Source organism: Naumovozyma dairenensis, chromosome 2 (genome assembly GCF_000227115.2).
Source record: "Naumovozyma dairenensis CBS 421 chromosome 2, complete genome".
Classification (NCBI taxonomy): Eukaryota; Fungi; Ascomycota; class Saccharomycetes; order Saccharomycetales; family Saccharomycetaceae; genus Naumovozyma; species Naumovozyma dairenensis.
The window spans coordinates 782080-809734 of NC_016480.1; the positions used below are offsets into that span (position 1 = coordinate 782080).

The following is a 27655-nucleotide window of genomic DNA, read 5'->3' on the forward strand; positions in this document are numbered from 1 at the left end:
TATTTGTATCTTTCCCAAAGTTGAAGAGACAATGTCAATTTCTTATTTTCTTTTTGGTTTCACACTTAATGACTTAGCTTTTGATGTCACGAAAATGTTTTATGTCACACTAAAATTGTGACATAAAATTTCTTGTTTAATCCTGTGCACGGGTTTTATTTAACCTTGCAGAGATGGGATATTAATTAGTTATGGCCCACACAAAATCTGTGACACAAAATTTATATTCTTTAAAAGTACTTCAAAAACTAAAAAGCTCGGCACTACTTCTTCAAAAATTTATTTGATGTAAAATTTCACTTTGATAAGTGTAATTTTGTTTTTGAAGGTCCATTCGAAAGCTTACAGAACGTTATATAAAAATTTCATTTTAAACTTCAAAATTCAAAAATTTATTAAAAATGGGAAGAAAAAGTAAAAAATAAAGAAGGGAAACATGGAGCATCTTATGTAGTCTTAAAGCATCTCCTGATACCTAAGGTTTTATCACTACAGGTAATTTTAAAAAAAAATGTAAGAAAAAAGTGAAAAATAACTTGAATTGCTTTTATTCTTTCTTTTGAAATGCCTACCCCCACCCGTTTTCAACACCCAGATGAAATATCAACCCCCCTACCCCACCCAAAATAAAAATTTCAACCCCACCCCAACTCCCATTTATAGAGTGTTGAATATATATTAATATGGTCTATTTTACCTTAATTACTAGTCATCGTAAAAATATTTTGGTTATTTATCTCTCCCCCCAATTCTACCCCCCAAACTTTCCGTTTTACGCCCCACTGGACCCCAATTGGAGGCCTTCTACCCCAGCTTCTACCCCAGCTTCTACCCCAGAAATGTTTTAAACCAACCCAACCCCCTACCCAACCCCTTCCATGTCTGCTACTATTGTGTATTGAAAAACATCTATACATACATTAGTTTCCGAGAGCCGCTCGTAACAGAAATGGTCGGACGGACGTTCAACTGTCTCCCCTAATTTCAATATACTTTAAAATATAACGATATATAAATATATATATATAACAAAACAGAACGTCGAAAAAAAAGAAATATGTTGCACCAGCTTGGCTAACATCTTTCAACAACTATTTTTTATTCCGCCTTCTCCTCCCATCGACGTTTAGGAAGCCGTTAACTATATACCTATACTGCAGGACACATACTTATAGAATATGCCACAAGTTGACACCCCAGTAGAACATAATGACAGGATGGTTTCCCATGATAATATCAACAAGATTAAAAAAATAAACAGTTTTGATCGTATTTTTAAGCTGGGGATAATCATTGGAACTTTTCTTCTATTCGATGTCGGAGGTTCTTTTTTCTTATTTCTCAATAGGGAGTGTTCTCTTTCGGAGAAGATATTTGTTCCATTGGTTATGAGTAAGGATTTAATTTTTCTCATCAAATTTTCCAAAGAACTCATACCTGCTTTTGGATCAGTTATTATCAATGAAGAAATGATTGGGGCTGGGTGCGTGGTCATTTCCATAGTATCACATGGCACGATGTATGCCCTCTTATTGACGATTAATTCATAGACTGAATATTATTTTATAATAGATTCATAAAAATGGTTAATCTAAGATGTATTCATTAAATTTATTATTAGATTATAAAGCTTCATTATCATAGTCATAAAAACTAATAAAATACATAAAATTAGTATTGAACTCATTTTCGTCAAGGTTGGTTTATTGCTCTACTCTATATCTTGAGAAGTCTGAGGATTGGATGGTATTACCTGAATACTAATTGTGCCCTGAGTAAGTAGAACGAGGACCATGTCAAAGTGTTTTACCTTCGTACAGAACCCTGAGCTTGATGGTTTTTTCGAGAATCACCAATATTAGAACATTCATCATGAAAGTTAATTAATACATTATAAGTGAGCATAGTTAATAATGCACCATGGTTTTATCAATACAAATCAATTGCCTCTAGCAACTTCTACTACCTTAAAAAAGTCTAGGAGGATATAGTATGTAACTTACCGGGTTATGCAATCAATATAGGTCTATATAGAAGAGAATTTGCCATTTTTCCGGCCATTCTCTGAGCGCATGTGTGACGTTAAGTACATATCAAGGAAGTGTTCCATCCCTCTGGGCTGCCGTGTGAACTCACCTATAGGGAAAAATATGTTATATAGAGAAAAATATTAGGCTACTCTTCAGAAAGAGATAAAAAATAATCATAGAGTAATCATAGAGTAATCATAGAGTAATCATAGAGCAATCAATTGACCACCATTCACTTACATATTAATCCTACTACCGGAACAAATAATAATATGCCGAATTAAGTAAGATGCAAGGAACAACCCTTATAGGAAAATACAAGGAGCGTGGCTTTGAGAAAAAAATTAAGGTTTCAAACTTTAAATCTCAAACATATGATTTCTTACGTAAAACTAACTTGTACTTCTAGAACAGTCCAGAAAAAGATCACATCTCTTTTTATTAAAAGCGATCTGTTCCAGTTACCAAAATGTAGTGAATATTGCATGATGGAATTTATTTCTGTTAATCAAATTAATCAATGGTGCGTACCTTCCTCATGGTATAAACAAAGAGTTACGTACTTGTCTTTTAGAGCTTTTGTTTTCTTGTTTCTTTTTCTTTCGAGAAACTTCTCTTGCCTACGTAGACTTCTTCTAATTGTATGCCAGGGATATCTACGTCAGTTACTTAGAATCTCGCCTATGGGTTTCTAGAAACAACGTACTAAATATATTCACTACTAACCAGCTCAGAAAATTTTAATATGGAAACCCCACCGGATAGATAATAATTGCCCTGAATCGACCATAACTTTATTTTAAATGTATAGCTAGGCTGCGGTACAAGCGTGTGGCGATGCTCCATACTCGCTGTAAAAACGCTACCAACGCCTTGATTTATATAACTATATGTACGTGGATAACATAGGAAATTTCGCTTCTATAAATTTAACCATTTTCTTTCCCAACAAATTCAAAGAGTGCTCCTGTACTAGCTTTCGTTACTCATCTCTATTCCTTTATTGCAGCTCGCCAATAATCGGAGATGGTTTCTTGGCTTTTAGGAAAAGCTCCATAGCCTAAGAAACTGCGTACAAAGGAAACAGATTAGGTTTCTAAACTTTAATTTCTGGATCGATAAAAAGAATGAAAATTAACAAATGACAAGTTCGTCAATTTAGTTCCTATTCATATCACTAAAGAAAGGAAGAATACCCACCGATAATCAGAATAAACTAAACATCATCGTTTCTTTTCAATTCTTTCCGGGTTTTTTTGTTTCCCCAATTTTTTTTCAAATGAATCTTATAATGTCTATTCATATTACTTTTAACATTGAACATCTTCTCACAAGCGGGCCATTTACACTTATATGGTCGATATCCACTATGAATTAACATATGAGTCTGTAATGAATTGACTCTGGTGACAATCTTACCACAAATAGGACATTGTCTCCTTCGGATAGTACTTAAGTCTAGCATTAGTTTCAATCTTTCTGTTTCAAGTACATCATTCGATAAAGGCTCGGTTGTATCTTCCATTGACTGAGTACCATCCACTGACATGTGATGAGAGATGATGGAGTTGGATGAACCAGTCGGAGGTACATGTAACTGAGGTAATGAATTTGAGCGTTGCCAAAATTGGTTATCATTAACAGGTAAATTGAAAATGGATGCCATTTCGTTAATAAGAGGAGATGGTCCAAGATTTTGCTGATTTTCTCCATATGGAGCATATTGGAATGAGTTTAAAGCGCTCTGTATCAAAGTAGATAACTGAGTATCTTGAGACAAAAAAGGCATGGGCACATTCGGCATTATTTGCGGCTGCGATGGATCCATATTCCGTGGCCAAACTTGTTGAATACTACTCCTTTGTACAGCGCTGCGGTGATGAATATGATCTGAAATACCGAATTCCAGTTTCTTAACTCTGTTAGATGGGTTTTCTTGAGGACTTCCCCGTGGATTCATTGATGGCAGTAAAACCGGCAATTTTCGGGAGCTGCTTTCTGTTTTCATTTTTTTAGTGTTATTGGAGCCTAAAGTTGGTAATTTGAATGGCTCTTTCAAAAGACTTTCCTTTTCATTAGATGTTTCATTTGTAAGAGTATTCTTATTGATTTCAGGAACGGTTAATAGTCCAGGCTGTGTATGAGAACTACTATTAGTACCATATAATGTATCTTTTGTATGAACTTTCATTTCGGCATCAATTGACGTATTCGAGAAAGTTTGGTTAATTTCTGATTTTGAATCTCTACTGTGGGCGGCCGATAGCCCATTATGGTGATATGGGTTCCGATTTGTGATATCAAGTTTGGCAGTCTGGGCAGATAATGCATGGTTGGCTACTCCCTTGTTTGTTTCAGAAGTAGCGATATGTCCTATAGGATTGTTTCTTATGTTCGATGGCATAAAAATAGTCGAAACTAAACTTTCATCCAAATTAAGCGTAAATTCACCAACAGAAGACAATCGTCCTCTTATTGACTGTGGTGAAGACCGTAGAATATGCGTATTATAGCTACCGATTCCAATATGGCTTAAGTTACCCAATTGATTATATTCTCTTGTTTCTGGAGCAACATGAAATATATTATTGTCATTCATTGGGTCAATGATACCAAAACGAAAGGAAAGTGAAAATAAGTAATGATATTTCCGAGTAGGGGGGTTCTACAGAATAATATGTCGTGTTAGTATCAAAAGTTTGGAATGTCATTGAGTGGTTGGCTGTTGCAAATATAATACCTGTTTCTCCCTCAATGAGGAACTTTATGGGAAGAATATTGAAATGGAAGTTACTGTTTATCATCAGTACTAGCACCATCGAGTATGTTCTTGTTCCATAAATGTTAAGGTACTAGGTACATACTGGATTGAAATAGAGCTGTAGTCGTTCGTTGGATGCTCGTAGATAGATACTTCTTTTTCACGAAATAATCTGAGGTAAGTCTTATCAACGATTAATTCTGGTAGGAAAATATTTCCGTTTTATATTTGAACGAGAAATAACCAAATGGGTGCCTTATTTTACAATATAGGCAGCCTTAGCCATATCTGTCATGTTATATGAACTTAACTTTCTTTGCTGTTAACTAACCATATTCGTCAACCACGGTTACGGTACATAAAAAAATTGTCCTATAAAATGAAAAGTTATTGAAGAAGCCAAAAGGTTCAGTCTTTGACAAGGAAGCCCGTGAGGAAGAAGGAATTTGGAAAAGAAATAGTTTAGTTTGTTTAAGAGATCAGATTATACATTTTCATTTATATGCTAATAACCCAAAAGACTACAAAAAGTGACCTATGATGTTTTAAAACTAAAAATACAGGACACGACAATTTTTGCATGGAGGCGCCCAATGATTTCTGCCTTGATCTTTCCATATAAAAAGAGTTTACTTTCTTTTATTAACCTATGTCATTACCTATGTTATGTTAGAACTACCAGACTATTCTCATCAGAGATTTTAATAAAAAAGCTGCATTTATTTTGAGAAAGATTGAATGAAGTTTCCGCCAATGGCAACCATACTGCAATCTGCGCTAAGATATATGTCTAATAATTTTATATGATAGGAAGACTTGGTAAAAATGATCCGAAAGATCAACAAAAGGAACATTATTCTGCAGTTTTAGAACGAATAAAATTCATAAACTATTCTTTAGGTCAAATATCTATAAGAGACCCTTTGTTTCAGTACGGTATCTTTAGAGCAAACAATATGTTATTGCCAGAAATATATGAGGACTTTCCAAAGTACAACCTTTTATCGGTTAGGAGAGAAACTAAGAGGAAACACTGGGAAATAATATATCTGAAAGAAGTAACTTACTGTATTGTCATACTCATTTCTATTTATGCTTTGGTTATTTCGATAGAGACTGTAGGGTAGCTTTTTTGTTCTACCCGCCAAATATTGATAGGAATATTCAGTGGTAGTTCAACATTAATCGTCTTTTACTGTCATGCGACATAATTGACCGTACGAAGGGATATCTTTTACGAATGCAAATGTTTTTCACTAAAGAAACGTCAAAACATAGAGGTTTTATACCATTAGTATGACTTTTCCACTCTCAACTTAAAAAGATTGAAGGAATACTATAGCATTATTATATATTACTTGAGGCACACTCTAGTTTAAAGTACAATGTAAACGGTAGTAAGTTCCAGACGCCGAAAGGTTAAAGTCGTTGAGTATAGCTTTCTGATACGTTATTCTCTATATTTCAAAAAAATCAACAAATAAGCCTTGTTGGCGCAATCGGTAGCGCGTGTGACTCTTAATCACAAGGTTAGGGGTTCGAGCCCCCTACAAGGCTGTTTTTAAATACTATTAATTTTTTTATTGAATTATATATTCTTAATGCTACATTTTTTACTTCGAATATTCTTTACTTGCCTTTCTACTTATATATGGATAATATTCCAATGTGTCCTAATGTTTTATAATACACCATATTCAGATGTTATTATCGAATACTGATTTGTTTTTGTAGCAATGTGCTGACATTCCGATATCAAAAATTTCTCTTGTTATTATAAAAATTTTTTAGTCTAAACACAAATTTGTCTTAGATTATGATATTTCTTATAGAAACCCTTCTTGTAATATCCCTGGAAGACCAGCCTATCTGTGTGAAGTGACGATGGGTCGTTGTCTTCGGCATCACTACAAAAGGACAGCCTTGTAAAAACCAACTACAAGGTCATGCGAATCCATACTGTCACTATCACGAATGGCAAGATCCAAGAAAATCGACAATCATTTCCCAAAATACTTCTAGTAAAAAATGCCTGAATCGTGAAGGTTTTATTTATATTTACACATATGAAGCATTATATAATGCGTATGTTTCTCGAAGATTTAGTGGATTAGAGACTTGGTTGTATACTGACAATTCTGTCATTATGAAAAAAACCCATCGAGAACAAAAAAGTTGGAATAGCCCAGATACGATTCTGGTGAAAATTGGGATGACTACGAAGAAAAATGTAGCATTGCGACTGCAAGAATGGGAGAAAACCTGTCAGCATCCTGTTATTAATTTGTCTCCAGAAAGAGTCAGAAACTTACTAAGTGGTCGGGAAGAATTCATGAATAATGATAAATCTGACGTCAAGACACTGACAAAATGGATGAAGAAACTGTCTTTACATAAAAAAGACTCTAAGAAAGTGAAAATATCTGCTGAAGGACCAATAAAACGACAGCCAGAAATTTTGCAAACATATAAATATGGTGGGTTTTTCCACGACGGGACAGGGCATACGTCCTTACAGGAAATTGAGAATTCCATTCACAGGTTGTTATGGAAACAATATGGGAAAGGACTCGTTTATTGCTATGGATGTGATCCAACTGGGCAAAGGAGACATACTGAATGGTTCAATATTCCAATTCAAAAACTCCCTTATGTGCTACATACGATCGATTCATTTTGTTTATCACAAAACGAAATGGTTAATCGGTAATTGCTAAGCTATACACACAAGACAACTAATTTTCAAAATGAGAATCAAAATAATATAAATGAAATATAGCATTACAAGAGAAGGTCTTTAAATGAAACTATATATTTTGATGCATTATATTCTGTATATTTCTGAGTTTCCAGTAATCGTATTTTATAGGTTCCAACTTTATAACACCTGTTCTGCCTTGAATAACATATTTTATTATTTCATCATTGATATGGTCCGACCACTCTTCCCAGAGTTGAAAGTCGAGAATTATTGGGAGATACAGAATGGAACATTTGACGTCCATGTCTCCTCTTTTGAGAGAATGTAACTCGGAAAATAGACTATCTACATACTGATTTAACGCTGCCTTGCTGAACATATAATTGTTTGCCAAAGAAGGAAGCTCTAATGTTAATTGGTGAGAAATATTTACGATGGAAAAGTTATTCTTGACTGAAACAATTTTCTTGAGGAAAAATTTTGTTATTTTCATCACCAGAATTAGATTCACTAGGGTACATTGTTGCAAAGTTATCAACTTTTGATTAGTCTTTGAACAAAACAACTGACTAATACCATATTGGAAATTATTTATTAAAGTGACAGATTTTCCTCTTATTGTATATAACTTTTGAAAGATAAAAGCTTCCTGCCTCGCATTTTCAAACGAGCATAAGGGATAAAATTGGTACTCTGGTAGCAAATCAAAATTTTCGTTCCTGAATAAATCTATATGGATAACTGGTAGTCCTAAGGAGAGGAATGACCATATTAGCTTGCTTCCAAATTTAGTCTCGCACCCTCCTAGGATAATAACAATGTCAATTTTTGGCCCTTTGTTCCAGCAGGAATGATAAAGGGTGTTAAGGAGCCCCAACATTATTTTTTGAAACATTGCTTCTGCAATATCTTAAAATTACTTTTTGTCTCCTTCTGGTTATTCCGGATAGTCCATGTTGCTTTTAAGAAATGGGTTTTTCTAATTTGTGTCGTTTCAAGAAAAAAGTCGAAACGACGCAATATTAAAGATTTCGGAACTTCCGAACCTTGGCAGATCATATTTTTTCCTACAAGATATTTTAGAACTGGAAAAAGAACTAATGAGAACTTCTTTATTCAGACGGAAGCACTAATGTTATATTTCCCCACTTTTATAACAAAAATACTTATAAAATCTGTGAAGAATTAATATATTTCATCATCTATAAGTGCACACCAAAGAGTATATACGAGAAAGGCAATAAAAAAATGAGTAAAATTTTATCAACACCAGCTGCTGAGCAACGCAGATTACTCGAACAACTAATGGGTCGTGATTCATCATCATCCAGGCACCGCGGAGGTAGTCGGTTCCATAGTCATAGTAACCGAGCAAATGATATGGGATTATACGATCCGAAGATTTGTAAGTCTTATTTGGTCGGCGACTGTCCCTATGATCTATTTCAAGGTACAAAACAAAGTTTAGGTAGATGTCCTCAGATCCATTTGGCAAAACATAAGTTAAAATATGAAGATGAAAAAGGGAAAGGTGTTAAGTTTGAGGCATTTGAAAGAGAATACTTTATGGTTCTTTCCAAATTTATCAATGATTGTAATGCCCAGATAAACATCGCTTTGAAGAATTTGGAGCACACTTCAGAAGAAAAGGAGACCATTAGAAAGGCCACTGAAGAACTAGATTTTTTAGATACTCGTATAGGATTGATGGTTCAAGAAATACAACTTTTAGTAGATGTAAATGAAGTAATGAAGGCGTTAATTCAATCGACCAAGCTACAAGATGTGCAAGAGAAAAGGAAACTAGTTGGTAAAAAAGTTAAAGCTATAACTGAGAATGTTGGACAGAGTGCTCAACAGAAATTACAAGTATGTGAAGTCTGCGGAGCATATCTATCGAGGTTAGATACTGACAGAAGATTAGCAGACCATTTTCTAGGTAAGATTCATCTCGGATACGTGAAAATGAGAGAACACTACGAGTATTACAAGAAGAAGAGGTACCAAAAGACTTGAAAGAAAAAATTTTGACCTTAGAGTATAGAAAGGAACAGGACAGCTAATTGTAACACCAGCACCGCTGCTACCAATATTATTGCACAGACTATTGAAGTTTATTGTAAAGCAAGCCGATGATCGGATGCATTTGAAAAAGAGCGAATATTAAGTAGATATATATATATATGGCGTTCTATGGAGTCCTTGGGAAAGTGGAAGTATCAGTGAGATTTCTTATACAAGGGCTATGCTATAAATTTCTATGCATTAATCATTTCGTTGCCCATAGCGACGATATTTCGGTCTATGGTAGGGTGCTTGGACTATAATGTTATGTGGCATCTCTCTCTCTGAGTTATCAATATCAAGAACTTCAAATCTTCCTTTCTTTTTATTATATTTCTCCTTTATTAGTTCTCCAGAAAGAGTGTGTGTCTCAAATAATGATTGTTTAGCAACACCAGTAGAGGGAAAGAACCTGACGTACCCATGACCTTTCGGAGTAGAGTCCACCATTACCTCCTGTATCCTCTTAGATGTTTTCGGTCTAACGATTTTCGAGTTGTATTCATTCATTGTTGCAGAAGCAATAATCAAGTTATCAACAATCAGTAATTCATAATGTTCAATAATTAAATGGTGAAGTAGTAGTTGCTGGAAAGCAATTGGGATTAACATTAAGAAGGATACTTCAGAGAAAAATAGAAAGCATATGCCTATTGGAGAAAATGATATAAAGAGATTTACCATGAACTTGGAAGGATGCCATTTTTTCAGCTTAAAATAATATTCTTGAGCATCGGAAGTTATATTATTTTCTTTTCGTCTGTCGAAAAGGAAACATTTGAGCATTGTCCAGATAGAACCTTTGGAAGCGTTTTCGAAATAATATTGATTTTGAGTTAACTCATTCAAAGGATGCCTTGTCAGATGTTTGGATTGCTGTAATAATTCGGGATCACAGTTAAATATCGAATATGATTTATAGTGATTCGAAAAAAATTTGTACGTCAAATATATGTTAAGTAATATTAAAATAGAACTTATCATGGTGATTATATAGTCGGCCGTCTTCAAAATACTCATATACCAAAAAGAGGAGATACTTATCTTCCTCTTACTTTCATCTAACGCATACTGTTTCAAAAAACTGTAACTTTTAAGTTTCTTCGATTTAGACAGATCAAAAGCATCTGATTTCTTGTGTATTTTATGATAGTTTGGATAAATGACATTATCTTGTAAAAACCTCATTATGAAGAATAGGAAAGTAAGTCCGTTACCAAATGGTTGGGCAATTGTCCTAGATTTTGCATCCCAATCGATGGCTTCTAAAGTTTCGTTCAGACTTATAAGAAGGTCAGAAGGCGACGTGGTAAAAAAAAAGAGTGCCCTTCTAATAAAATTACCTTTATCGTATGCTGGATCTTCTAATTCATCATCATATAAATCTGTCAAAAATTCTTCGCTTGATTTATTAGTCTTGATATTAACACCGTTACTTAGTGTATTAATTGGTGCCAACCGAGTTCTAGATGTACGAAAGGACATGACTTATTGTAATTGCCCTCCAGAAATTGTTTTCAGTAAGCTAAGTCTTTCTAGAACGCAAAAGAAGTACGCTCTTTTGAGGGCCTGTATGGTCGAAGCTACTTTCCTTAATGGCCCTTTGTTTCAAATCTGAAACCTCGCAATTTAAATATTTTCATGTATACTCCCCGAAGGGGATAAATACATGATATTTTCTTTGTACGTAATTCATGCTAACTTAAAGGCGATCGATTAATAAAGATAACGATTGTGAAAGCCATGTAGAAGAAGAATTGAAGGCTCTTAGAAATACATATATAACACTAATTAAAAATAAGAATGTCGAATCCACTTTCTAGAGCAAAATTCATTGATACGAAGCTCTTAGGCCGTAAAAGAACAGTGGTTGAGAAGATTGTGAGTGAAGAAGAAATTGAACCATTGATGAAAGAATTGGAAACAGATACAACCATCAGTCGTGATGAAGTGAAACATACTTGTCAAGAATTATTTGAGAAAGTAATTAATAAAGAGGAAGTTGTGTTAGATAGGAAGTTCCATAGGAGGTATTTAGATTTAGCTTTCGGTTCCACTCTACCACCTCAATTGACAGCCTTGGATGCCTCGCAACCTTGGATGTTATATTGGATTGCTAACTCTTTGAAAGTTCTTGATCCAACATGGTTGACTGACGACATTAAAAACGCTATTCAAGAAAAGATATTTAAGCTTTCTGAAGTCCCTCATCAAGGTGGCCCATTTGGTGGTGGTGTTGGGCAATTGGCTCACATGGCGGGTACTTATGCATCAGTTAATGCCCTTGCTGTTTGTGATAATATTTCAGGGTGTTGGGATAAAATAGATAGACAAGCTTTGTATGATTGGTTGCTAGCATTAAAGCAACCAGACGGTGGGTTTAAAACTTGTTTGGAAGTTGGAGAAGCCGATACAAGAGGTGTATATTGTGCACTTACATTAGCCTCCCTTTTAAATATTTTAACTGATGAATTACGTGAAGGTACTGTCGAATATCTCGTTAAATGTCAAAATTATGAAGGTGGGTTTGGTGGCTCCCCACAGGAGGATGAGGCACATGGTGGTTATACATTCTGTGCTGTTGCAAGTTTAGCCATATTAAATTCCCTTGATAAAATCAACCTTGAAAAGTTGATGGAATGGTGTAGCCTACGCCAAACTAATGAAGAAGGTGGATTGGCTGGAAGAAGCAACAAATTAGTTGACGGTTGCTACAGTTTTTGGGTTGGTGCCACTTCAGCTATTCTGGAATCTCGAGGTTGGGATTCTTCGATTGATAAAAAGGTACTACGAGACTATATTTTAATTTGTTGTCAATCCTCACATGAACCAGGTTTAAGAGATAAACCAGGAAAGCATTCAGATTTCTATCATACCATGTATATTCTTTTCGGATTAGTCATTACTGAAAATACATTTAAAGATCAAGGGGGACATCTATGCCATAATATTGAAGCAAAGCTAATAGATAGCTATAAATTTATACCTTCTGATTTGCAAGGCATCAACCCAGTTTATGGCCTGCCAATAGATGACACCAAGCTATTTATGAATCATTTTAGAAATATTGATAAAAAATAGCCTAGGATTATATAAATTGTACGCTATCTAAATCGTATGCCAAATCACTACCATTATTTCAAGTAAACTGTGATGATGTAGCGTTAGAGCCAGGAGGCCTCTTTGTTTTTGACAGTTATCATATCACTGTGATCTTGAGTGTCACTGTTGTGTTACGGTTACCTAACAATTACTTAATAGCGCTTTTGTTTATTCACTATTTGTATGTCATTCTCTATCTCGGTATATAAGGGAGGACCATTTTAATTCTCTGTTTTATTATCTTGTTTATCTATATGTTTCATCATTCCCAGTTACATATTATCTATTATTTTTAGAACCAAACTTTTCTTGGTTTTTATTTATTTTTGACGTTCAAGCTTTTACCATTGAATAGCTTTTAAGATTTTAGGAAAAATTGAATCATAAAGTTGAAAAGTAAATAAAAATAAGGAACTTCAGGAAATTTTTTTTGCCCTTGTGCTTGAGTACTCTAGTCATGAATTGAATCTTGTTTTATTATAATTACGACAAATTATATGAACTATTTTAGACAAGATGTATATAAGGGAACGTAGAAATTAAACCACAAATTACTTGACTTCATATAATTTTTCCAGAGTCGTTGATCCTTACTATTTGGGTTAACTTGGACGTTAATGATTCCCCTATATTGTGTTTCAAAATACTCATCAATCCTGTTATCTTTTGTTCATGATTTACACAAAAGGTATATCTACAACTTCGATTGACTTTTACCTACTATGAAGACCTCAACTTCAATCAAGAATTAGTATTCCTGGTGGTTCTCGTTCATAAGGCAGCAAGAAATATATACTATATTTCATAATATAGTATCGATATGTCAAAGACCTCTGAGTATAGAAGTCACGACATTGAGGACAAACCAATAACCGTCGCAACACAATTATAGCGAAACGCATACATTAAGTTTATATTTGAGAAGTAATTCGAGCTACTTTGTCATTATCTACCGTGCATAGAATACAATCAAGAAGTAAAGATTTATCAAAACTAGGTATAACCTGTAGAGTAGTTTAATGGTGTTGTACTCATTTGGAAACAAACATTTAGGCTAATCATTCTACCTGGTCACTAATTTCGAAAATGTAAGATATCCGATTAGGATTACGAACTGTTGGCGTCATGTCAAAGTGTCACAAAGAAGTATGTTTATTTATCATTATTTGAGTAATTGCTGTCATGATGTTATGAGTCGTTTTAGAAAAGCAAGTCAAGAATTATTATTATGAAGTTGTGATGTTCGAAGTAATGACTCGAACTACGTTATGCACCGTACACCTTTGTAGCTGTATAACGTTTATTGAATTATAATTGAATATCTCTCGTTGAATTAAGTCGAATGCCATGCAAGTGTTATCTTATTATTGTTAAGATTGTTTTTGATTACGGCCACGTCTACGGTTTCGGCCGGCCATGCGTACAAGAGTTATGTATTGGGTCGGTTAAGTTGTATGGTTTTGCTGAGTGTTTACTCAGGTGTGCTGGATTAGTCTCTCCTAATCAAACCTACAAGTATTTAGAGTGTCCTGCGGAGCACCTAGTCGAAAGGACTTTGAGAGCGGTGTTTATGATTATGAGTTTTGTTTTATGCATGCATGACTTCAACGAGATATTAGATGAACTTCTAGAATTTATTTGACTTACAAAGTTATTACTTTATTAACATTATCCTAAGCCATAATTATGTTGAGAAACTAATTAGGAGCTAATGGAAGTAAGATACTACTAACTTTATTTTATCTCCTGTATTTCTATCCTATTCCTATTCCCATTCTATTACCATTCTATTACCATTCTATTACTGTCCTATCCAATCTTTATCCTATTCCTATTTTAGTAACACAGTGCATTACAATGAAACAGAATAACATAATATTAAAGGAGTAACATAAGATTAAAGGAGTACGTCTATTATACAATATGATCCCTAAATTATCAAATGTTCCAGAACAAAAACAAGATTAAAGGAGTACGCCCAGTATCCAGTACAAAGTCTAAATTATTAAATGTTCCTGAACGAAATATGATTAAATAAGCTCGTTGATTATCTAAGCTAACTATTACAGGCAAGTGATTAGATAAAGTAGTTTTGAAAGATATAAAAGGACTAATAGTCGAACTGGAATTAGAAACATTTTAGTTCGTTACTTTATATCTCTTTATTAGTTATCATTTTATAATATAAAAAGAGAGCAACCGAATCATACATTCACAAGAGTCTTATATTCTTCTCTCTACTTCAGGAAATCAAGATTCAAAACTATATCCAACTCATATTTTACAAAAAATGTAAAATATGAGTTGGGTAATATATCAAAATCTAAACTTCTTAAAGGCAGAGAATAGAATTTAGGATTCTAATGAATATATGATTCGGGTTGCTCTCTTTATATAGTATAGATAATAACTAATAAAGAGATATAAATAAGTAACTGAAATACTTCTAATTCCAGTTCAACTTTCGGTCCTTTTATAATCTTTCAAAAATAGTTTTTCTTCAACTTTTCTTCATTAGGTGTCTATAACTTCTTTCTTGTCAATAACATTTCTTACTAGCCACTACTTTTCTCTAACATATCCATAATAGGTAATCTGGATAATATGTTTCCTTTTAAGTTTGTTTCATATCGAACCTCATAATACTTTAACCTTTTCTGTTCCACGGCAATTCACTGGATTGGTAATAATGAAATAAAATAGAAATAAAATAGAATTAAAATAAAATAAAGTTAGTAGGATCTTCTTTCCACAGGCACACGATTAGTTCTTCAACATAATTGTGGCTTAGGATAATGTTAATAAGGTAATAGCTTAGTAAGTCAACAAATTCTTGAAGTTCATATAATTTCTCGTTGAAGTCATGCATGCATAAAACAAAATCATAATCATGAACACCGCTCTCAAAGTCCTTTCGACTAGGTGCTCTGCAGGACACTCTAAATACTTGTAGGTTTGATTAGGAGAGACTAATCCAGAACGCCTGAGTAAACACTCAGCAAAACCATACAACTTAACCGACCCAATACATAACTCTTGTACGCATGGCCGGCCGAAACCGTAGACGTGGCTGCACTCAAAACAATCTTAACAATAATAAGATAACACTTGCATGACATTCAACATAATTCAACAAAAGATATTCCATCATAATTCACAAACGTTATGCAGCTACAACATGTATGGTGCATAACGTAGTTCGAGTCATTACTTCGAACCTGGTAAACTTCATAATAATTCATAACTCACTTGACTGATTGCGACACATAAATTCGTGACAGTAATTACTCAAATACTAGTAAAATAAAACATACTTCTTTGTGACACTTGGACGTGATGCCAATACTTCGTTATCTCAATCGGATATCTTACAAAAACAACGAATTAATATGGTTTCGTGGTCTAGTCGGTTATGGCATCTGCTTAACACGCAGAACGTCCCCAGTTCGATCCTGGGCGAAATCAGTTAATTTTTTAATACTTTTTATTTACTCTTGAACTTAAAATAAGAGCTGTTAATTCATTATTGTTTCGCCTTTCTTTCCACTTATAATGTCATCGCCATTGGTTTGAATCACGACCTACTTCCAATAGTAACTGGTTCTTCTGCTTCATTTTTATTTTCACACTAAAAGAGTCTTGTTTTCTCTGGCGCTTAAACGTTTTGTGAAATTTGAAGTTGGGGGACCTTAGGAAACACCTTTACAACATTTTAAAGTATAGACAGAGAGAGCTGTCCTGACATGCCGATAAACGCAAGTTGCTCAACAAGAGATATCATCCACACATAATATTTGCTAGTATTATAATAAAATATGAATTTCATCAATCATGCATTAGGATCATCTAATGCAAGCGGTCCTGATTTTGTTCGATCGATACCCGGCGCCTTCCCTAATCAATCAAGAAATGGTAATAGTAACACCGAGTCAGGTACTAACCATAATAATGGATCTACCGATGGAGCAACTGCTCCATCAAGAAGTTTAGCGTTCTTTAAAGTAATCTACAGAATCCCATTGCTATTACTTTTCTATTTCATGAAAGTATCGCTCGTATTGTTCACAACCACCAAGAGTTTCTTAAAATACGAGGAGTTTTATAAAAAAGCCAAACTTGAACATAAGGTTGAGCTAAATGACATCATTGATACGATATCCAACCAGGCCATTCCACTAGATGATAATTCTTCGTACACTTTTGCATCCTTATACAGTGTCGAAAATGGACGATTTAATAAAGGATATATGAGAGACAGTTACACTGATTTACTCGCTGGCACATCAGATCAAGCAACATTTGGAATGATATATTTACATGACCCGTTATTAGACGATCCAATGCAATATGTCAATGATATACTATGTACGGAACCATTCATTACTCTTATTCAAAAATTTCAAATGTTACTATGGATCGGAGATGTTACCAAATCTGAAGGTTTACAAGTAGCAAACTCTTTAAAAGTAAGGAAATTCCCATTTTTGGGATTCATAACTTTGAAAAATGAAAGTAAAGTTGAATTGGTAAAAAGTTATCAAGGCTCTTTGATAGAATGTGACTATTCCTCGCAGTCACTAGAAAATATTCTAACTAAGGCATATCCAAAATTAGTTAATATAAGGCAACAAAGACAGAATCAAGCAATGGAGAGCCTAATAAGAGAACAACAAGATGCTCGATACCAAACATCTCTCAATAGAGATCAAGAAAGAGAGCGTCGAAGAGTACAGGCAAGAGAACGCGAACAAATGGAAAGGCATAGAGAAATTCAAGAACGACAATGGCTACTTTGGAGGAAAGCAAGATTACATCCAGAACCAGTTGGAAACGAAATCAATTCCTCTAGAATAGCACTTCGGGTAGATGGGAACCGTGTAGTTAGGAAATTCGATTCTAGTTTACCGATTGAAGAAATATATGCTTATGCAGAATTATATTCGAAAGGGCTACTTGAAGCTGACGCTGAATATGATTCCCATGATGAATATCCCTCGGGCTATGATCACGAATACACTTTCAAGTTAGTGTGTCTAGCACCAAGGAAAGAATTAGACCCATCAACAATAATCTCTGAAGAACCTCTAATTTATCCATCTGGGAATGTAGTTATAGAAGACATTGGAGAGATTTGATTATACTGATTATGTTGGTAGTAGTATAATAGATATATTTTTATAACACGAATAAACTATATTATACAACCTGATATAATGATAATAGTAATATCTTGTCCAGCCCATTCATCGAGCTGATGCGCATTAGAGATAGATGATTAGTTCTGAATATCTTCCCCCAATTCATTTCTTCCCTTTCTTTTTATCCTTGGTACCTGCAGACTTCCCTTTCTTTTTCTTTTTCTTGATTAATCCATTCATACTTGATTTCACAACTGATGTATAATCTTGCCAAAATTTATCCAATTGATCAGAATTTATAATAGTAGAACATTTGGTTTTCTTCGCATGTGAACCATATGATATCCTTATTAAAAGTGGATATTCTTTAGTTGAAATTTCTTTCCCTGCAGGTACCACACCTGTTGCTTTTTGCGAAACATCAAAGAATGGTTGTTTAGTACTATCTAATTCTGGATTCTCTTCAACTGGATCACGGTCAATCAACCTCTTAAGAGTTAGATGAACCGTTATTTTCTTTTCATTGGCAATTTTGAAAAACTCTGAAACTTTTACCAGAAAAGTCTCTGATGATAGACATCCTTCATTTGTAGACATTTTTCTTGTTATATTATCCAAAAATCACACTACACTGAGAGTCTTTCCTTTAAACGAGCGTAGTGCTTGTCGATAGCTAATTCTGCCTGTCACTGATCTTCCTTACAAGAGGAAACCTTTCTGATAATGTCGTGCTAATAGTCTTTGTCCAAACGGTACTTGTCAGTTTAACATTATCAATTTCTGAACGTTGGTTGTACCCGTTCCTTAAGCGCTACGTCGTAACGTTAAGTTTTACTTCGGGAACACGAAAACATGATTGAAATTTAACTCTTGCTAACGATTACTAGATGAAGAGATTACACCAGTATCTTCACTCCTTACCCAAAATCGTACACATACTATCCATACACCAGTTAACTATGCTGTTATTATAAAACACAGAACATCTTTTGAATGTTTTTAAGTTAATATTTATAAATGGTTTCTTTTAATATCTAATTATTGTTACGTACCTTTATTCAGTAAGCTAATGAAGGACAAACTCTTCAACAATACCACCCTGTTCTTCTACTAGCCTTTTAGCATCCTCCGGTGACAATTCGTTTCCAAATTCATCTATGAACTTTTTAGGTTTCCCGTCGTGTATAAGTGATTCGATGTCGACCGTATTAGTGGGGAAAGGTTCCTCTTCGTCTTCTTGCAATCTTTCAAAAGAGCCACCTTCTTGAACCATTTTTCTTGCTACCTCTGGATCAAGTTCGTTACCATTTTCGTCAACAAATTTTTTAGGAATAGGTTCATGCAAGATTTGTTCAAAAGCTTCGTCATTATTTTGATCAGAATCTTGTTCTAATTCTTGTTCAGCGGCATGAACGTTTTCAATGGGAGGAGTTTCCGGTTGCTCTTGAATACCGCCATCATCGTTGTGGACTGTTCCGGCAACACCATCCTGACTTCCTTTATCACCTCCGTTGACTGGGAATGATTCTTCGTTGTCGAATGAAGGTTCAAATGATACCGATTGCGCTTCTTCTTCTTTCACTGGTTCTTCATTTTCTTGAACATCTCCTTGCAAGGTTTCTTGTTGATGTTCTTGTTGGTGTTCTTGAACATTTTCTTGAATGTTTTTTTGGGCGTTTTCTTGAATGTTTTCTTCAATATTCTCCTGTCCCTCTCCTTCTCCTTTAACCTGTCCGTTTACTACACGTTCAAACGAGCCACCTTGTTCAGCGATTAGTCTTCTTGCTTCTTCTTCTGGAATTTCGTTACCATTTTGGTCAATGAACTTCTTAACGACACCATCATCAACCACCTCATCGAATTTCTCAATTTCAGTCAATGGAGCTCCAGGTATTGGAGTTGGAGGAGCTGGAGCAGCTAAAGTCTTAGATGGGGAGATTAATGGATTGCCTTCATAGGTTCCATCTGGGTGGGCATCATATTCACGGTAAGTCGAATAAAACGAAGAACAGTCATAATCCCAGTCAGACAACAATTTGGATTGTTCACAAAGGTCAGTGGTCCATCTAGTACCGTAAACCAAGGAAGAATGACCGCTGAAAAAACGAACAGCCATGAAAACGAAAACAACGATCAAAACATAACCGGAAGATTTTCTTCTCTCAAAGAAATAAGAGACAATCATCTCTAAACCATGTCCTAGAGCTAAGATACCGAAATAATAGGCTGGGAGGTAATTATTTAAGAAAAGCTGCCCCTTGAACAACAAAGATGGTGCGAAATTCAAAATAAAACCTAATAAATACTGGATCACTTGGAGATGGAAGTTAATAACAACAGGATCCTGAGAAAGTTCATAACCTAACTGCCACCTTAGTAATTGCAAAGCACTGTTTCCTAAGAAAAGCGCAATAAAAGCAGTAACTGACCACCATACAACAGCATTGCCGAGTAAATAAATATCTTGATGTCCTTCGTTCCAAAAATCAATACCACGTGGCATTAGTGGCCAAGAAAATGGACTGGATTCGTATGGATGAGTATTATCTATCTTACCTGAAACGTGTAAGATTTTCTTGTGAGTTTCAATAAATTTATCCAAAAAGGTGGGTTTCTGGTAGGATACACGGTCAGTTTCATCTGGTAATAGTGGGTTCTCATTACTTTCGACATACCAGGTGGTTAAGTAATCTTTTCCTGAATAACCGCAAGTAACTTCTTGCTGATTAAAACCTTTCTTATCAAGTTTAGTTTCATGAGAGAAGAGGTAGCAGCCCATGATAGCGTGTTTCAATCTGAATTTAGTTTCAAGAGCTCTAATATGTTGTTGTGCCTCTCCAGGAACAGATTCATCTTCATCAATTTCAATAATCCAATCATCGTTACCATCACCTTCGAAATTTTCAAACCCGTAACAAGACACTTCTTTTTGCCAATCACTGTTTTCTGATACTGGTGGTTTATGATCATGAGTATGTACCCTACAAAAAGTATTATGTAATAGTTTGATTTTCATACCAGAGGTCAAGTTCTTCCATTCGGTAACATTTGCCAATGGTTTATCGTATAACTCCACTAACCATTCGTTGTTTCCATCTTCATAAGGATACAAGGATATTTGTTGTTGATTCGAACCTGTTTCATAATAATGGCTATGTGAATGTAAATAACCTCCATTGGTACCGGTGTGACGTAAAGTAATCCTGGAACCAACACCAACCTCAGCTGGAATATCTTGTGGAATTGTGTTATTGATTAAAGCTGTTCTAAACTCTTGAGTGAAATACTGACTAATACTCGAATCAACATTTGCCAATTGGAAATGTAAATAGAAAACGAAAACGTACATGCAGAATGGAACAACTAAAAGGGTTGCGATTTTTATCGCAGCGATCTTGAAAGATGAACAAACAGATCTGTTCAAATCACCAACCATAAACCATAATCTAAACAAGCACATCAAACCAACCCAGGCGAATGCACCTACAGCAACCCATTTGGAAGAGATAGCAAAACCTAAAGAAATTGAAGACAAAAACACTAAAAAGTAGGATTTTATGGAACCAGCTTGATATAACTCTGATTTTTGAACAAAATATACTGCAAGTGCAATAAAGAAAACTAGGGGAGAATCTAACATAATAAAACGAGAAACTGTGACATAGGAGTTTTCGACTGCTAAACATATAGCTGTCGCTAAGGCGACCCAAATTCTGACACCCGAGACACGCAATGTAAGATACAATACGACAACAGTGAATGAACCTAGTAGAGCAGATAAGGATCTCATTAAAACATATGGAGTGGCAGCAGAGAAGGCTGCACCAATACGGCCGAAATCGAATGATCCTTTAAATCCTGATAAGTAACCAATAGCGGCATAAAGTAGTTTGACCAAAGGAGGATTAACGTCGAGGAAAAATGTTCCTTTCAGATATTTTGAGGCGAATCCACCGTATACAACTTCATCAAAAACGACACTGTTTGGCCAGCTCAAATCATGTAATCGGATAATCGATGTAAATATCCATAAAGTAGCAACTAGTACTTTCTCATTAAACGTTTGGATAGTACGTGATTTGACTAAATGATTGCTTGGTTCTATATTTAAATAAGGTCTCAATGGCCCACTTTTAACTTCTGGTATTTGGACAATTGGTTCCTCAACCGCGTCAGGGTTCTTTTCTTTAGTACCCTTACTCACAGCCATTTTTCTTAATTCCAAACGAATATGATTATTGCTTGAATGGTAGGAAAGTAAATAACAGAAAATTGATGAGAAAATATTCGCTTTATCCAATCTCCTTCTCTTAGGAACAATTCAAGGGAAAGCACTTTCTCTGGTTATATAAATTTTAGATTTCCTTATGTTTATTCAGCTTCGTAGGTTTGAGGCAGCGAAGTGCCACGTCGCAGGAAATTGAGAAATCTGATAATTTACCGCCGAAGGTTCTTTACGTAACAAACCACTCTACTTCAAATGACAACAAGAAGTAGACAACAAGATTGATTTTACATTTTTTACAACATACATAAGGCATTGCAATAACATTATTATTACTTGCTATTCGGCTTGCTTTAATTTATAAGTGTTGTATGTAATAAATATATCTATATATATACTTGTATGGATAATATTTTTTTTATATCTATATCATTTAGTTTTTTGGTAGTTTTGTCTTGACAGTTTTCTTCTCCACTCTTAGGATAGATCCACCTTCTTGTTGTAACCATTGTTTAGCAACATCTGGATCAATACTATTACCATATTGATCCTTGAAAATTTTTGCACCTGGCTGCTTCATTATATCATCGTACGTTTCTTTGCCTGGAACTGGGGGAGCATCACTTGGTTTTTGACGTTCAACTTTTTCAGCTTCTAATTCAACAACGTTTTTATTGATTTCAATTACTGGCGATGATTCAGAAGACAGGGTTGGATACGGCATTGTTCGCAATGGAGTCTCTTCAGTTTCCAATTCTAAGGTGGCATAATCTTCGTATTTATCCAAGAAGATGTCACAGTTGTAATCCCATGTTGAAACCCATCTTGAACTTTTACAGGCTTCTTTTGTCCATTCATCACCGTAGATGATTGCTGTATGATTGTTAAAGAAATAATATGAAGCGCAGAAAAACACACCTAAAAATATATAGGCGAAAGTCTTCTTTCTCTTTAAGACATGGGTACATGTAATATCTAATGCGTGACCCAAAGCCAAGACACCGAAATAATAAGCTGGTAAATAATGATGTAAGAACATTTGACGTTTCATTAAGAATGATGGAGCGAAATGAATGGCAAAACCTAATAAATAGTGGATGACCTGAACATGGAAATTGACAACGTTTGAATCTTGTAAGATACTCTTACCGACTTGCCATGATATCAACTCATAAAGAACAACAATGGCAAATACGACAATAAATGCAGATACGGACCACCATACGATGGCGTTACCCAATAGGTAAACAGTCTTGTGATGGGTATCATCACCCCAATAACTGATACCACGGCTTAATAAAGGCCATGAGGTTGGTAACGATTCGAAATAATGAGGTTCAACTAAATTACTGTTGATATGCCACATTTTTTGATGAGATTCGATGAATTTTTGTAAGAATGATGGCGCCTTGTAAGAAATACGTTTAGTATCTTCTGGCAATAATGGATTTTCACTACCTTCAATGTACCAAAGAGTTAAATAAGCCTTACCTGAATGAGCACATGTGACTTCTTGTTGTTGGAACCCCCATTCAGGTAATTTAGTTTCATGAGAGAACAAATAACAACCCGATAAAGCATGTTTTAATCTGAATTTAGTGTTGATGGCAATGATACGTTCTTGAGCTTCACCTGGAACAGATTTTGATTTATCAATTTCAATGATCCAATCATCATTACCGTCACCAGTGAAACCTGGGTAACCATAACAAGAAACTTCCTTTTGCCAATCACTGTTTTCGGATACAGGAGCCTTATGATCATGAGAATGTAATCTACATTGGGTACCCGGATGTAATAATTTAATAACAGTACCATCGGATAAGTTATGGAAGGATTTAAAAGTAACACCTGGTGCATTATTACTTTCAATGATCCATTCATTATTGAAATCTAAATGTGGATATAGAGTAATTTGTTGTTGTTCAGAGCCAACTGGATAATTATGCTGATGAGAATGTAAATAACCACCCATAGTCCCCGTATGGCGTAATGTGACCATAGAACCAACACCTACATCATACACCATATTTTGAGGGATTGTATTACCAATCAAAGCTGATCTAAATTCAGATGATAAGAAACTTGATCCATCACCTTCGAAACGTAAACTTTGGAAATGGACTTGGAAAAATAAAAGATATAAGATTGTCGGGATACCTAATAAACATACTAATTTCATTATGGCAATCATAAAGACAGATTTAACCGATTTAGATAAATCACCGACCATGAACCATAATCTCCAAATACAAAGTAGACCGATCCAAGCGATGGTAAACAAACCCACCCATTTGGAAGAGGCAGCCATACCAAGGCAAAGCCCAGTAGCGATCAAAGTTTTAAGGGATCCAATTGAGAAGGAATGATAAGTTTCATATTTCTTAAAGGCATATGCAGAGGCTGCGATGAAGAAAATCAAAGGAGAATCCAAAAGGATATAACGAGAGATAGTAACATATGAATTTTCAATGGCAAAACATAACCCACAAACGAAGGCGATCCAAGATCTAACACCGGAAGCACGTAAGGTTAAATATAATAAGATGACGGTACATGAACCCAATGCAGCTGAGAACGTTCTCATAACTACATATGGGACGTCCTTTGGATATAGAGCACCGATTTCTGGAAATAAGAAATCACCTTTGAATCCGGCAAGGGCAGCGACACCAGCATATAACATTTTGGCTAATGGAGGATGCACGTCCATAAAGAATTCTCCCTTGATGTAATAGGAAGCGAATTTACCGAAATGAACCTCATCAAAGACGACGCTATTAGGTTGAGATAATCTTGGTAATCTGATGGATGCAGTGAAGACTATTAATGCTAATAACATTAGTTTTTCCTTCATTGTTGTGATGGTACGAGAGGCGGTAAGTTCCTTTGGTGGTTCTGTGACGATGTACGGTCTTACTGGACCTTTTTCGATAAATAAATCTGGGGTAGTTTCAGTGGTCTGTTGTTCAGATGAGGGCTTCACACTTCCCGATTTTGAAGACGTTGTCTTCTTTTTATGGGCCATTTTTTAAAGTCGTTTGAAGCTGTGTAGATTATTTGTCGTGAAGTGAACTTAAGTCAGGTGATGTGATGTGACGTGAGGTGTACTTATATACTTTTTAGTCTTTCTAATAAAAACTTCCCTTTTCCTTTCAATGGGAGTTCGTATACCCAGCGACAATTGATTGATGCAGAACCAGAGGAATATACAACGTTAATGGTACGAGGCAACCGATTTAAGGAGTAATTGGAAATATAAATAATATACAACTGAATTGGCTTTCGCTGTTCAAGATTTCAATTAGTTTTTTTTGATTAATTATTGTTACAAGCAATGAGATCTAACTCAGTTAGTGGTTACGTACGTATTTTGGCAAGTTGCAGGTCGTAAGTTACAGCTGAACAATACCGTTTTGCTTCCAAACGCGAGACATTTTGCTAGTTTGCCATACGTACAATATATTGAATATAATCGTTGTTTACGAGTTGGGAACAGATTTGGATCTCGGGAAAAGTATGAGACGCGTCAACTCTTCTTGTGAGATAAATTGGGCGAAGAACCTCAAATTAGGGTTATACTAGAAAAAATAAAGGTCAGTACTTAATAATATAGGTTACAATTTCTTAAATTATTACAACAATATAGGGTACCAACATTACCTGGAAATGCAAATTTTTTTTTTTAGCAATGAGAAGTAGAAACCTTAATATAGATAGCAAAATATGTAAGTAAATAAAGGAAGACTGGAAGTGCAGTCAAATACCAAAATCTGTATCAGGAAAGACATCATTGCCAGGGAAATTGGGATATAAACAGACATGGGAGGGGTTGGGTTGGATTAAAAAATTTTGGGGATAGAAGCCAGGCTAGAAGGCCTCCAATTGGGGGCCAGGGGGGGTAGAACCGAAAATCTGGGGGGGGGGCGAGAATTTGGGGTACAGATAAACCACCAAAATATTTTTATGATGGCTAGTAATAAAGAGACCATATTAAGACATATTCAAATTCTATTATGGGTGTTAGGGGTGGGGTTGAAATTTTTATTTTGGATGGGGGTACGGGGGGAGATATTTTCTTCTGGGTGTTGAAAACGGGTGGGGTAGGCCTATTTTCGGGGGGTAGAAAATATTTTCTACCCCTCCCATGTCTGCCCAAGACTCTACCCCCGAACTTTTTTAATCCAACCCAACCCCCCCTACCCATTGCTACGTACACTATCACGCAATAAAAAGAACATTTAAGGTTTTCACCCTGCCGCTTCTACCGATTTTGTTGACGACGCAGTTTTTTGGCGACCAAAAAAACTGTGACACTAAATATGGGAAGGTAAAGAATAATGTACAGTTGTTCTTCAACATTGAGTGGTCTCTAAACAACTAGCCCTTCTATATATATAAACATATAATTTTTGATTTTACACCCATCCTCAAGAAATTTAGGGAAGACTTAAAAAAGATGGGGAGCACATAAAGAAAAAGAGAAACATATTTGCAAGAAGGAAAAAAACTTTTCTCATCCTATTTCTTCTCTTAAGTAACAAGTTTATATTAGTACATATCCTTCATACAACAAACCCATTGTGTAAAGAAGTATAAAAATCATAGAAGCTACAGTTTAAGAAAAATCATAAAGATGAATGACTACGATGGTCATCACGAAGATGACTTTGAATTAAGTGTATATGACTCTTCAAATGCCTCCACGGTCGATTTCGCCTCAGGTTGGGTAAGAGATGGAATTGGACGAAATGATCAACAGATTTTTGTAATCTTCTTCCACCTTAATCGGTAATCCAAATAATACAGCTACCACTGCAAGTAAGAAAAACGATAATGATGAGGATGAGGATGAGGATGAGGATGAGGATGATGAGAGAACCTGTGAGGTACAACAAACCTCAGAAGAAACTATGGATAAGATAAACAAAGTTGATTTAGAAAATGCCCAATCTGTTAAACATACAACAAATGAGCCAAAAGGTAAGGAAAAGAATAATAAAAGACCATGGTATAAATTAAGGGATGTTTTCTGGATGGTATATATCGCTGAACTCATTGCCTTTATCGTCGTCGCAATTATAAGTATTATCGAAGAAGTGCACAAGAGGGAAGCAGCTAATTACAAAAAGGAATGACAGCTTTTATTTCTTATTTTCTTCTTTGAAGAAACTATTGATACTCTTATTTTTTAGTCTTCTTTAATTTCTCAAACCTATTTTTTTAGTTTGTTATTTTATTTATTGCTACAAGTCTAATTTCTGTGTTATACACTCTAGTAAGAATTATATACATGTTTCAGTCTCTTTACTCTTGTTGGGTCAGCACTTTGACATAGTTCTTCTTTGATCCAGACAGTTCAACGATCCTATAGTCAAAAGATAAGATCACTCATAACGCACAATCGACGGGAAAACACTTCTGCGACTGAAGAAAGGCGTCACACGTTTATTCCACCTCTTTTTTATATGGTGTATAACTACTAGACTTAACATTACATTGTCCCAACTAAGTACACAACATAGTGATTCAGATGTCGAAGGAGACGGTCGATATCAAACAAAGATTTTAGCTAAAGGTCACTTATTTGTCCAATTCTTATGACTGAATCTCTTAATCGATATACTTGTAAGT

General features: G+C 35.0%; 10 protein-coding genes and 2 non-coding genes across 12 annotated transcripts; 6 read left to right on the forward strand and 6 right to left on the reverse strand.

Annotated features, from left to right (window-relative positions):
- Positions 1-3246: 3246 nt before the first annotated feature.
- NDAI0B03080 (C2H2-type zinc finger protein) lies at positions 3247-4629 on the reverse strand (the record flags this gene model as incomplete). Its single annotated transcript, XM_003668538.1, has 1 exon — positions 3247-4629. One exon carries the CDS (start codon positions 4627-4629, stop codon positions 3247-3249), a length of 1383 nt encoding a protein of 460 aa, XP_003668586.1.
- A 1646-nt stretch (positions 4630-6275) lies between these two features.
- NDAI0Btrna18K lies at positions 6276-6348 on the forward strand. The gene has a single exon. It is a non-coding gene; the product is annotated as a tRNA-Lys (tRNA).
- A 589-nt stretch (positions 6349-6937) lies between these two features.
- On the forward strand, positions 6938-7501 carry NDAI0B03090 (uncharacterized protein; the record flags this gene model as incomplete). Its single annotated transcript, XM_003668539.1, has 1 exon — positions 6938-7501. The coding sequence occupies one exon, from the start codon at positions 6938-6940 to the stop codon at positions 7499-7501; it is 564 nt and encodes a 187-aa protein (XP_003668587.1).
- Positions 7502-7598: 97 nt separating this feature from the next.
- Positions 7599-8387, reverse strand: NDAI0B03100 (uncharacterized protein; the record flags this gene model as incomplete). Its single annotated transcript, XM_003668540.1, has 1 exon — positions 7599-8387. The coding sequence occupies one exon, from the start codon at positions 8385-8387 to the stop codon at positions 7599-7601; it is 789 nt and encodes a 262-aa protein (XP_003668588.1).
- A 353-nt stretch (positions 8388-8740) lies between these two features.
- On the forward strand, positions 8741-9508 carry LUC7 (Luc7p; the record flags this gene model as incomplete). Its single annotated transcript, XM_003668541.1, has 1 exon — positions 8741-9508. The coding sequence occupies one exon, from the start codon at positions 8741-8743 to the stop codon at positions 9506-9508; it is 768 nt and encodes a 255-aa protein (XP_003668589.1).
- A 249-nt stretch (positions 9509-9757) lies between these two features.
- On the reverse strand, positions 9758-11041 carry NUR1 (Nur1p; the record flags this gene model as incomplete). Its single annotated transcript, XM_003668542.1, has 1 exon — positions 9758-11041. The coding sequence occupies one exon, from the start codon at positions 11039-11041 to the stop codon at positions 9758-9760; it is 1284 nt and encodes a 427-aa protein (XP_003668590.1).
- A 318-nt stretch (positions 11042-11359) lies between these two features.
- Positions 11360-12637, forward strand: RAM1 (protein farnesyltransferase; the record flags this gene model as incomplete). The annotated part of the gene is made up of 1 exon (XM_003668543.1): positions 11360-12637. One exon carries the CDS (start codon positions 11360-11362, stop codon positions 12635-12637), a length of 1278 nt encoding a protein of 425 aa, XP_003668591.1.
- A 3412-nt stretch (positions 12638-16049) lies between these two features.
- Positions 16050-16123, forward strand: NDAI0Btrna17V. The gene has a single exon. It is a non-coding gene; the product is annotated as a tRNA-Val (tRNA).
- A 350-nt stretch (positions 16124-16473) lies between these two features.
- UBX3 (clathrin-mediated endocytosis regulator UBX3) lies at positions 16474-17793 on the forward strand (the record flags this gene model as incomplete). Its single annotated transcript, XM_003668544.1, has 1 exon — positions 16474-17793. The coding sequence occupies one exon, from the start codon at positions 16474-16476 to the stop codon at positions 17791-17793; it is 1320 nt and encodes a 439-aa protein (XP_003668592.1).
- A 165-nt stretch (positions 17794-17958) lies between these two features.
- SRP14 (RNA-binding signal recognition particle subunit SRP14) lies at positions 17959-18393 on the reverse strand (the record flags this gene model as incomplete). Its single annotated transcript, XM_003668545.1, has 1 exon — positions 17959-18393. The coding sequence occupies one exon, from the start codon at positions 18391-18393 to the stop codon at positions 17959-17961; it is 435 nt and encodes a 144-aa protein (XP_003668593.1).
- Positions 18394-18862: 469 nt separating this feature from the next.
- Positions 18863-22006, reverse strand: NDAI0B03160 (uncharacterized protein; the record flags this gene model as incomplete). The annotated part of the gene is made up of 1 exon (XM_003668546.1): positions 18863-22006. The coding sequence occupies one exon, from the start codon at positions 22004-22006 to the stop codon at positions 18863-18865; it is 3144 nt and encodes a 1047-aa protein (XP_003668594.1).
- Positions 22007-22454: 448 nt separating this feature from the next.
- NDAI0B03170 (uncharacterized protein) lies at positions 22455-25049 on the reverse strand (the record flags this gene model as incomplete). Its single annotated transcript, XM_003668547.1, has 1 exon — positions 22455-25049. One exon carries the CDS (start codon positions 25047-25049, stop codon positions 22455-22457), a length of 2595 nt encoding a protein of 864 aa, XP_003668595.1.
- Between the last annotated feature and the right edge of the window lie 2606 nt (positions 25050-27655).